Source organism: Protomyctophum parallelum, assembly GCF_964188405.1.
Source record: "Protomyctophum parallelum genome assembly, chromosome: 14".
Lineage (NCBI taxonomy): Eukaryota > Metazoa > Chordata > Actinopteri > Myctophiformes > Myctophidae > Protomyctophum > Protomyctophum parallelum.
In genome coordinates, this window is record NC_139709.1 from 3,749,094 (window position 1) to 3,760,812 (window position 11,719).

Here is an 11,719-nt window from a genome sequence, read left to right on the forward strand (position 1 = left end):
AACATAGTCTGTCTGGTGGAGGCCTGACCATAGTAACATAGTAAACATAGTCTGTCTGGTGGAGGCCTGACCATAGTGACATAGTAAACATAGTCTGTCTGGTGGAGGCCTGACCATAGTAACATAGTAAACATAGTCTGTCTGGTGGTGGCCTGACCATAGTAACATAGTAAACATAGTCTGTCTGGTGGAGGCCTGACCATAGTAACATAGTAAACATAGTCTGTCTGGTGGAGGCCTGACCATAGTAACATAGTAAACATAGTCTGTCTGGTGGAGGCCTGACCATAGTGACATAGTAAACATAGTCTGTCTGGTGGAGGCCTGGCCATAGTAACATAGTAAACATAGTCTGTCTGGTGGAGGCCTGACCATAGTAACATAGTAAACATAGTCTGTCTGGTGGAGGCCTGACCATAGTAACATAGTAAACATAGTCTGTCTGGTGGAGGCCTGACCATAGTAACATAGTAAACATAGTCTGTCTGGTGGAGGCCTGACCATAGTGACATAGTAAACATAGTCTGTCTGGTGGAGGCCTGACCATAGTAACATAGTAAACATAGTCTGTCTGGTGGAGGCCTGACCATAGTAACATAGTAAACATAGTCTGTCTGGTGGAGGCCTGGCCATAGTAACATAGTAAACATAGTCTGTCTGGTGGAGGCCTGGCCATAGTAACATAGTAAACATAGTCTGTCTGGTGGAGGCCTGACCATAGTGACATAGTAAACATAGTCTGTCTGGTGGAGGCCTGGCCATAGTAACATAGTAAACATAGTCTGTCTGGTGGAGGCCTGGCCATAGTAACATAGTCTGTCTGGTGGAGGCCTGACCATAGTAACATAGTAAACATAGTCTGTCTGGTGGAGGCCTGGCCATAGTAACATAGTAAACATAGTCTGTCTGGTGGAGGCCTGGCCATAGTAACATAGTAAACATAGTCTGTCTGGTGGTGGCCTGGCCATAGTAACATAGTAAACATAGTCTGTCTGGTGGAGGCCTGACCATAGTAACATAGTAAACATAGTCTGTCTGGTGGAGGCCTGACCATAGTAACATAGTAAACATAGTCTGTCTGGTGGTGGCCTGACCATAGTGACATAGTAAACATAGTCTGTCTGGTGGAGGCCTGGCCATAGTAACATAGTCTGTCTGGTGGAGGCCTGACCATAGTAACATAGTAAACATAGTCTGTCTGGTGGTGGCCTGGCCATAGTAACATAGTAAACATAGTCTGTCTGGTGGAGGCCTGACCATAGTGACATAGTAAACATAGTCTGTCTGGTGGAGGCCTGACCATAGTAACATAGTAAACATAGTCTGTCTGGTGGAGGCCTGACCATAGTAACATAGTAAACATAGTCTGTCTGGTGGAGGCCTGGCCATAGTAACATAGTAAACATAGTCTGTCTGGTGGAGGCCTGACCATAGTAACATAGTAAACATAGTCTGTCTGGTGGTGGCCTGACCATAGTGACATAGTAAACATAGTCTGTCTGGTGGAGGCCTGGCCATAGTAACATAGTCTGTCTGGTGGAGGCCTGACCATAGTAACATAGTAAACATAGTCTGTCTGGTGGTGGCCTGGCCATAGTAACATAGTAAACATAGTCTGTCTGGTGGAGGCCTGACCATAGTGACATAGTAAACATAGTCTGTCTGGTGGAGGCCTGACCATAGTAACATAGTAAACATAGTCTGTCTGGTGGAGGCCTGACCATAGTAACATAGTAAACATAGTCTGTCTGGTGGAGGCCTGGCCATAGTAACATAGTAAACATAGTCTGTCTGGTGGAGGCCTGGCCATAGTAACATCGTAAACGTACCATTCCTGGTGGATGAACTTGATGCTGCCGGTGCAAACACAGGGGTAGAACAGGGGCTTGTCGTGGCTCCCCTCAGACCGACACACCCGGCAGATGTCTCCTGTTGGGAACAGAAACGTCAATTCAAAAGGAGCTCTGAAAAACATATGTTTGCATTGGGTACCGTGTATGTATGATGTACATTGGGGGGTACAGCATTGTGTAAACAGGGGCAGCGGCACAGGGGATAGAGTGGCCGGTAGATCGGCCGGATGGAAACCGTGAGGTTATACCAGTTCGATCCCCAGAGTTAGTTAGTCAATTGTAGAGTTTAACCCATTCTGACCGGGCACCCATTTTGGTGTCGGCATCATGTTATGCTTTAGCCATTTAAAAATAGCAGATCTACAAGCTCATATCGCGCCGAGCTTGTAGGTCTGCTATTTTTGAAAAATCGAAGAGCGACTGACATTTTTTAGAATCTGATCTCAGGTCAGAATGGGTTCATCAGACCAGTGTGTGTCCGGCGGAAACCTCGTATGAATCTGATCTCAGGTCAGAATAGGTTAAGGGTAAGGTGTCCTTGAGCAAGACTCTGAACCCCTAACTGCTCGCGGTGTGGTTTCCACCGCCATCGGTGTGTGAATGGGTGAATGTAATGCACAATCTATGTAAAGCACCGTGGGTAAAGGCATGAATTCACCATTTATGTCGCAATGCATTGTTCTAACAATCAAACAATGGATATATTGTTATAACACACACACACACACACACACACACACACACACACACACACACACACACACACACACACACACACACACACACACACCACACACACACACACACACACACACACACACACACACACACACACACACACACACACACACACACACACACACACACACACCTTTTTTGAAAAAGTACAAATAGGAATCTTTTGCAGTCACTTTGGGACACAGAATCTTTTCGCAAAACTATTTAAATAGTATACCCCAAAAAGAAAAGACTAAAATGTGTTTAAAAGTATAGCAGCTCTGTTCTCTTCTCCTGCTCTCACCGTAGGCAGTCGCCCAACCCACCCACACCCAGCGCACACACCCCCCCCCCCCCCCCCCCCGGGGGCTAGCTTCCCCCCCCCCCCCCCCTCACTCAGTTTCTTCCTTGATGATGGAATGGAACGTTAACTTGCGATTGCGATCAGTGCTTTTTTCTATGCCCAGAACCACCCCGAATGTTCCTGCACGAACTAGTATTACCAATATTACTTGAGACGTGATGTGATGTTCTTGGCAGCGCATGAAGCAGGGCTGCCTGTCGATGCTGTTGTAACACCCTCAGGGATTAATAAAGTATCTATCTATCTATATATAATCTATCTATCTATATCATCTATGTGCAGTAGGTATAGGTCTCGCGTTCTACTCTGTACAGACAGTAGTCATTAGTAGGGATGCACCGATCCGGCTTTTTGGCATTCGATACCGATTTCGATACATGGGGGTCCAGTATCTGCCGATACAGAGTACCGATCCGATACCCCCCACAAAGAAACGTAATAACCTATTAAGCTGTATGCCTCACTGTGTGGAGTCTGGAATCATTATTTTGTGTAAGGCAACATCAAGGCTTGACTTAAACATTACTTTCCCAACTTTGTAAAACAAAATGTAACAAACACAGATATAAATGCACTGAATTATTTATTAAATAACTGTGCAACAATTAGACCAGGTTAATGTGTGCGCAGGCTAGCCTGGCTGCATTCCACATGTTATACTGTCAATACTACACTGCTGTGTCACAGAGGAGGTAGAGTTGTTTTCATACTGTAATTACACATAATTATCGGATCGGATAATGGATCGGCCACCGATCCGATACCCGATCTAGAACTTTAGCCTGGATCGGCGCCGATCTCCGATACGAGTATCGGATCGGTGCATTCCTAGTCATTAGGGTGGTGTGATTGTATTCCATTGATGGCTAAGCATATTTTTTTTCTCGCAACAGTTCAAAACTCTTGCTGCTGTGTTTTGCGCAATACCATCAACTGATCTTTAGCCACCGCCAGCACATTTTAGTCATGCAAGCCCTTTCTGTTTTTACTATATTTCACATTTTTGTTAACCCATTCTGACCTGAGATCAGATTCATACGAGGTTTCCGCCGGACACACACTGGTCTGATGAACCCATTCTGACCTGAGATCAGATTCTAAAAAATGTCAGTCGCTCTTCGATTTTTCAAAAAATAGCAGACCTACAAGCTCGTATCGCGCCACTCGGTGGCGCGATATGAGCTTGTAGATCTGCTATTTTTAAATAGCTAAAGCATAACGTGATGCCGACACTGTTTTACTATATTTCACATTTTTGTTAACCCATTCTGACCTGAGATCAGATTCATACGAGGTTTCCGCCGGACACACACTGGTCTGATGAACCCATTCTGACCTGAGATCAGATTCTAAAAATGTCAGTCGCTCTTCGATTTTTCAAAAAATAGCTAAAGCATAACGTGATGCCGACTCCAAAATGGGCGCCCGGTCAGAATGGGTCAAAGGTGACCCCGAGTTAGTTAGGAGACAGTCTAACTGCGTGCGGTTCCTGCTGCTATGACGACATCTGGAATTCTCTCTGGGCGTCAATAAAGAATCTTAACTCATTTTGCGGCGGTAATACCCCGTTTGGTGTGAATATATTATTCTTTCAGAGCCAACGTTTTTAACTCAAATCTTTGCTTCTGGGGGGGGGGGGGGGGGGGGAGGGGGGGGTCCCTCCCTGGAACAACATATTTTCAGATGGGGGTTGGTGGCCAATTAATAATAATAATAATAATAAAACTTTATTTGTATAGCACCTTTCATGACATGAAATGCAGCTCAAAGTGCTTTACAGAACAATGGAGAATAAAAGAAAAGCAAGGCAACGACATTAAAAAAACAAGCAGTAATGCAGTACAGTGAGGACATGAAAAAATAAAAAATAAAAGATCAATTAAAGGCAATGTTGTAGAAGTGGGTCTTGAGCTGAGCTTTAAAAATGTCTACAGAGGCTGCCTGTCGAAGGTACAGAGGGAGCTTGTTCCATGCCGTCGGCCCGTAGAAGCAAAAAGCTGCTTCCCCGTATTTTTTAGTTGCCATTTTTTTGGGCAAAGCGAGCAGGCCGGCAGTGGAAGACCTTAGGGGGGCGGTTTGGGACATATTTAGTATTTAGTTAATTACAGATAATCTTGGGGGTCCTTGACATGAAAATGTTTGAGAACCACTGCCATAGAAACATGGGTTTTTTCCATGTCGTTCACAGCCACTTGACAAAACAAAAGTCATCCGAGTCATGCATTGCTTGCAATGCATACTGTATGCCGAGTGACAATGCACAATAATGCCTCCTGGAGGATGATCTCTAATCAGCCCCTTCCAACCAACATAATAAAACCCCACACAGACAAATCAGCGTTACTGTTGTTGTCGAGGTATTCCGTTGTTGTAACTGTCAAGTGTACTGTACAGATCATGTAACCAAATGGACGCCTTAAGGGTCAGTTGTGACTACACACCGAAAGATAATGTTTTACTTACTTTTAGTTACTTTGGAGATTGTGATTATTACCACAGAAGGATAGCATACATTAACCACTGACAACTCTGACAATGTAAGTCCACGTGTCGCTGCTATTTTCAAAAATATTTTTTTTATACATTTGACAAGTGTTGGGGCCAACACTTCTGCACTGCTTTTTACTTTTCGTACTTTTGATGTCAATGCTTTTTTTTTACTTTTACCCAATAAAAAATGTAATACAGAAATTGCACTTGTATTAAACAGACTATTTCTACACAAGGGTATTTAGTTTGACATAAAAAGTGGTCAGAATTTGTTGTCCTTTTACTACACTTTAGTTACTATAGTTACTTAAGTAGATTTGATTGATTGATTACAAAACACACATAACCACTTCAACCGGCCATTTGGGGCGGGGGGGGGGGGGCGGGGGGGAACTGGAAGCAATGTGATTGATTGATTGATTGAAATATTTATTAACAGTTTGTAGAATTTACAGTACATTTTAAGCACAAACACAATACAAAGACTGTTAACTGTGAGTGGACGACCCGATTAAGCATTACACTTGTTTACAACAGGGTCCACATTGTTCAATTCATCAAAGTGTAGGCTATGTGAGCTTTAAATGTTAGATGGATCTTGAAGTTGTTTTTATTTGTTGTTACCTCTGTAAAGCCCCCCCCCCCCCATGTAAAGCGTCTTTGGGTACTCAGAAAAGCGCTATATAAGTTTGAGATATTATTATTATTATTATTCTATTTTCAAAATATTCTCATACATTTGAGAACTTGTGGAACGGGACATTATTCCTGCATAATGAGTAATAGTACTTTTTAATTTTGGTATTTTACGTACATTTTGAAGCTAATAATAATAATAATAATAATACTTTTGTAACTCTCAAGTATACATATTGAATTCTGGGCAGAGAGTATTTATTTCTATTATTGGACTGCTTTTTACATATAATGGAATAATTGATTGATTGATTGATTGAAATATGTATTAACAGTTTGTAGAATTTACAGTACATCTTAAGCACAAACTCAATACAAAGACTGTTAACTGAGAGTGGACGACCCCAATTAACTAAGCATTACACTTGTTTACAACAGGGTCCACCTTGTTCAATTCATCAAAGAATGCGTTATTATGGCTCAGTTGTTATAACAATAAAAAGGACACGGCCGGGTTTAATTATTATGTGGTCCACGTACGTTGCAGAGGAGATAATAAAACAACAGTCAGGGACAACAGCAATGCATTTAAAAAAACAGCTGTTAGCACGCACACACACACACACACTAGCATAATTAGCCACCGTTAGCTACTCATAGTCTGTCCTTTAAACCAAGCAGAGCCCGTCAGACATGATAAAACATGCCACGAAACACAACATGTATGGATATTAAAATGTCCAACACAAAGTATTAAACTGTGTGTGTGGGGGGGGGGGGGGGGGGTTCTTCTTTGCCTTTAAAAAAAGGGGGCTAATATAATATTAGCACGTGAGGCTAATATAACCCAAAGTGTGTATATATATATATTTGTAATAGTTACCTTCATCAGCGGTGTCCATCTTGGGCTCAGTCCGTCCTCACAACAACACTGTCCGGCTCCACAGTAACATTCAGACAGTCAATGAGATGAGATAAAATGATTAAAAATAACAGCAAATGTATAAAAAAGACATGTTTAAAAAAAGAAAAGAAAAAACTGCTGCCTGCCGCTCAGCGACTTTTCATGGTTTGTTTTGGGACAGCAGTGAGCCCATACTAACAGACAGACAGACAAGCAGGCTGTTTGTGTGTGTGTGTGTGTGTGTGTGTGTGTGTGTGTGTGTGTGTCTCTCTCTCAGACAGACAGACAGACAGAGACATACGGGTCATTAATGAAACGGTTCCAACGGCGGATCCATGTTCTTATAGGCAGGGCAGCCCCTGCTTCAGCACGCTGCACTTCCGTAGCTTCGCCACTGGGTGGCGCCAAGTATGCACAATGCATGATTTCCCCATCAGGACACCGCCCGCCCTCATCTAGACTGAGTGGCAATTGATTGATTGAAATATTTATTTATTAACAGTTTGTAGAATTTACAGTACATTTTAAGCACAAACTCAATACAAAGACTGTTAACTGTGAGTGGACGACCAAATTAAGCATTACACTTGTTTACAACAGGGTCCACATTGTTCAATTCATCAAAACATTTAGAGACATACAAACATTTAGAGACATACAAATAGACATTTCTATGTAGCTAAAGAACAGAACAGGAATTCATCATATAGGAAGCAAAAAAGGGAAAAGATACATTATACAGTGAGGGGAAATGGGGGTGGGGGGATTCAGATTTTACAGAGGCCAGTTTCGAATTGCAGCCGTCCGTAGGTGCCCTTTGAGAGCGGTTTTGAAGGAGTCAAGGGATTCACATGTCTTAATGACTGTTGGTAGGGCGTTCCACATTTTGGTGGCATAGGAGCGAAAATAATTTAGTCCCTTGTTTGTGCCGAATCTGGGTTGTACATGGTTTGTTGCACTCCCTCTGGTGTTGTGGGTGTGGACTTCGTTTACATTAAGGAAGTATTTAGACAGGTACATGGGTATCTTAGTGAAGTATTTAGACAGGTACATGGGTATCTTGGTGGTGTATCGTAAAACATTGAGCAGCATGATGGATGGAGTGTTGTAGTTTGGAAGTGGAAACCGATAAGCTACACTTCCTAACCATCTGTCCATCGTACCAAGACATCAGAGACACATACTTCCCACAGATTACAACCACAACACACAGAGATTTTGAAAACATGACCAATGACAAAAAAATCCCATATCTGCTGCATGGGCGAAGTACAACAATGTGCAAAACACAGCAGCAAGATGTGTGAGTTGCTGCGATAGGAGAAGGATATCAAATGGAACACAACCACCCTAAAAGACTAATCATTGTGTATATTCCTGCACTATACCTGCATCAAGTGACCTTGGTACATAGAATTTGATCTATTGAAGATTCTGACCTTCAAATGTACATAATTTTTGTTTTGATTATATTGCTGTATTGTTCTTTCTGCTTTGGCAATGTAAACGTATGTTTTCTCATGCCAATAAAGCCCTTTGAATTGAATTGAATTGGAAGGGCTCGTTGGAAAGCACTAAACCCATACAGCGTACCACCTGTTTCTGAATGTCACATAAATGCAGGAGGCAGCAAAATGTTATTGTGTTATTGAAAAAAAGCACTTCCAAACTGACACTTTAGAAAAATAATCAAATGCAGCCAGGGCATTTATTGGCAGAAAGTATAGCTCATAACGTCATTTTTATGAAACAAAAACTTTGCAGACAGAAAGAGGATAATTCAAGCTTTTCGTACAGCTGCAATGTTGGTGAGTTTAACATTGCTTAATGCAATCAGACAGGACTTTTCTGTTTGGATGAATGGGGCTGTCAAGGCCAGAAAGTAGTTTTTTTGCCACTCAGTGGGCGTTCCCACATAACTTCCAGGCAGGGACGAATTAACCCCAATGAGGGCCCCTGGGCCGGTCATTTTTGCAGGGCCCCCATAGCACGCGTGCGCGCAACATTTTTGTGTTTTTCCGTGTTTTTAACATGTTTTTGACCTAAACTTAACTGAAGAATCAATGGCCAATGAAGGACCCCAGGAGCCCTTTTCAGGGCGTCAAACCTAGTACCTTACGGTCCAATTTCCCTGAAGGGCCCCTGAGAGCCAAGGGCCCCTGGGCCACGGCCCCACTGGCTAATTTGTCCCTGCTTCCAGGTACGATGATGCCACGCACATACCCTCTATTGCATGAATACTGCTGCCGCTGGTAAATCACTTACCTTAATTGTAGTCAAACTTTTTCATATCAATCAAGGCCCAATAAAGGGCCCATAATGTATTCAGCATTTGAGCCACGGCCCACGGACCACCATCTTATAGCCTCTCAGACCCCAAAACTAAAAAATATGTTGTTGTTGTTGGATATGATGTGGTGACAGACACACCAACATTGCAGCTGCAGTCCAAGCTTGAATTATCCTCTAAGTGTTGCAGTTTGGAAGCACTCGTTTCTGTTAACGGGTCGCGTTGCTGCCTCCTGCATTATGTGCAAATTCGAAACAGGTTGAACGCAGGGCCGTTCAGTGACATACTGTACGACGAGTGATTCCAAACTCCAGCACTTGGAAAAATAATCACTTGCAGAGGATGTCTTGACAGAAAGTATCTCATAACATGTCTACGGTGGATTTTTATGAAAAACAAGCTGAGCTTGAAAGAGGATAATTCAAGCTTGGACGTCAGCTGCAATGTTGGTGAGTTTAACGTCGTTTAAGACAAGCAGATCGCAAACCAAAAATGATGAATAGGAAGTGGACGGAGCTTGTTGCAACTCTAGATTCAACCCATTGTAAAAATGGGTTACTTAGCCGCAAATTGCGGCTAAGTATAGAGGTTGATCAAAAAATATAAAAATCTACATTCTCTAATAATGTAACTTGAGTTGAGAGCGTGCAATGAAATGGGTCCATTTGGTTTCATGTGTCCATTTGATTAGCCTACCAACTCTCCATCATTTAGCTGGGGACCACCTGGAACCCCCTCAAGGACCACACTGGTGGTCCCCGGACCACTGGTTGAAAACCACTTATACAAATAAAGTAGTGTACATGATGTAGGCTACTGTACTAAAGTACTGTGCTTAAGAAATATTTTTTAGATTGTATTTTTTTTTACTTTGGAGTATTTTCAATTAATTTTGACTTTTTTAGATTGTATTTTTTTTACTTTGGAGTGTTTTTAATTAATTTTGACTTTTTTAGATTGTATTTTTTTTACTTTGGAGTGTTTTAAATTAATTTTGACTTTTTTAGATTGTATTTTTTTTTACTTTGGAGTGTTTTAAATTAATTTTGACTTTTTTAGATTGTATTTTTTTTACTTTGGAGTATTTTCAATTAATTTTCACGATTTTTCAAAAAATCGGTGCCTCACTATGAGCTTGTAGATCTGCTATATTTCAATAGCTAAAGTATAACACCAAAGGGGGTTCTCGCCCAGAATGTGTTAACCCACAATATACTGTATATCAAAATGTACTTTGCACAATGGGGGATAACTTTAGTGTTGTCATAAGTATGCATTTTACCTTGCAAACGTCACCTCTGTCATTTAAATGAGTTCAGGAATCCATCAGCCACGCTTATGCAACTCTTCAGAGTGCTTCAGAGACACCTAGAGCAGGCTACTTAACGTACTTAGTAGGTCGAGACAATGGACCATCACCATTGATATTCATATGGTATGCATTCACGTCATTCCTGTTATTTCAAGCTGTGACACAAGGTAACAGGACAACAGGACAGCCGATTGCACTCTATGGCTCCGAGACATGGACACTTTCAAAGAAACAAGAGAAACTTACACTTACACCCGCCTTCTAATGAGAGCACAAAATCTGTCTCGGAAGAGAAGAGCCACCCAGACCCTATGGCCCAGACCCAGTTGGCGCAAATCCTTCCCTCAGCAACGTAACCCATTCTGACCGGGCACCCATTTTGGTGTCAGCATCATGTTATGCTTTAGCTATTGAAAAATAGCAGATCTACAAGCTCATATCGCGCCACCGAGTGGCGCGATACGAGCTTGTAGGTCTGCTATTTTTGAAAAATCGAAGAACGACTGTGACATTTTTTGAATCTGATCTCAGGTCAGAATGGGTTCATCAGACCAGTGTGTGTCCGGCGGAAACCTCGTATGAATCTGATCTCAGGTCAGAATGGGTTAAAGTGAAGAGGGGAGGGGGGGGGGGGTACAGCAGACAAGTACAAAGTACAAATATAATTTATGAAAAGGCTACTACAGTGAAGTCGGTTCACAGAAGTTGTTGTAGGATAATGTGGGGATTATCTGACGAGGTACCATTTGAGTGGGCAAAAACCTTACAGTATACTAAATTGTGTATAGGGATAGGGGTCAATATAAGTAAAATGAAAAAGCCTTTCCTGGGGAGTATCTTTTTTTTAAATATTTTTCCAAAAAAGAATACAAACAAAACAGCCAATAGCAATAGTCAGACTGAAGCTTCAAGAAAGCTACAGTCTGATAATCAGGCTAGTGCGGGCTTGCATGCATCTTCAAAACTACCAGTAGTACTCCAGTCTACATATAAGATCATTCATTCTAGGAAAGAAAATAAGTTTTCAGTTTTTGCTTCTGGTGGCCTCCACTTGTGTAGAAACAGGAACTGGGTTTGGCCCCTCCACTTGTGTAGAAACAGGAACTGGGTTTGGCCCCTCCACTTGTGTAGAAACAGGAACTGGGTTTGGCCC

General features: G+C 42.1%; 2 protein-coding genes across 5 annotated transcripts in view; one reads left to right on the forward strand and one right to left on the reverse strand.

Annotated features, from left to right (window-relative positions):
- The window catches only part of LOC310870918 (E3 ubiquitin-protein ligase MARCHF6-like), a 66,422-nt gene extending 59,325 nt beyond the window's left edge, over positions 1 to 7,097 (reverse strand). For all 4 annotated transcript variants that reach the window (XR_014570282.1, XM_083782292.1, XM_083782293.1 and 1 more), the window contains exons 1-2: positions 6,944 to 7,097; positions 1,830 to 1,929 (exon numbers count right to left, since the gene is read on the reverse strand). Coding sequence is in view for 3 of the 4 variants with exons in the window: in XM_083782292.1 (XP_083638418.1) it covers positions 1,830 to 1,929; positions 6,944 to 6,962 (119 nt within the window). In the remaining variant the exon portion in view is untranslated. The remainder of the gene's footprint in view (positions 1 to 1,829; positions 1,930 to 6,943) is intronic.
- The window catches only part of uqcr11 (ubiquinol-cytochrome c reductase, complex III subunit XI), a 332,601-nt gene that overhangs the window by 257,472 nt on the left and 63,410 nt on the right, over positions 1 to 11,719 (forward strand). The gene's annotated exons all lie outside the window — the stretch shown is intronic.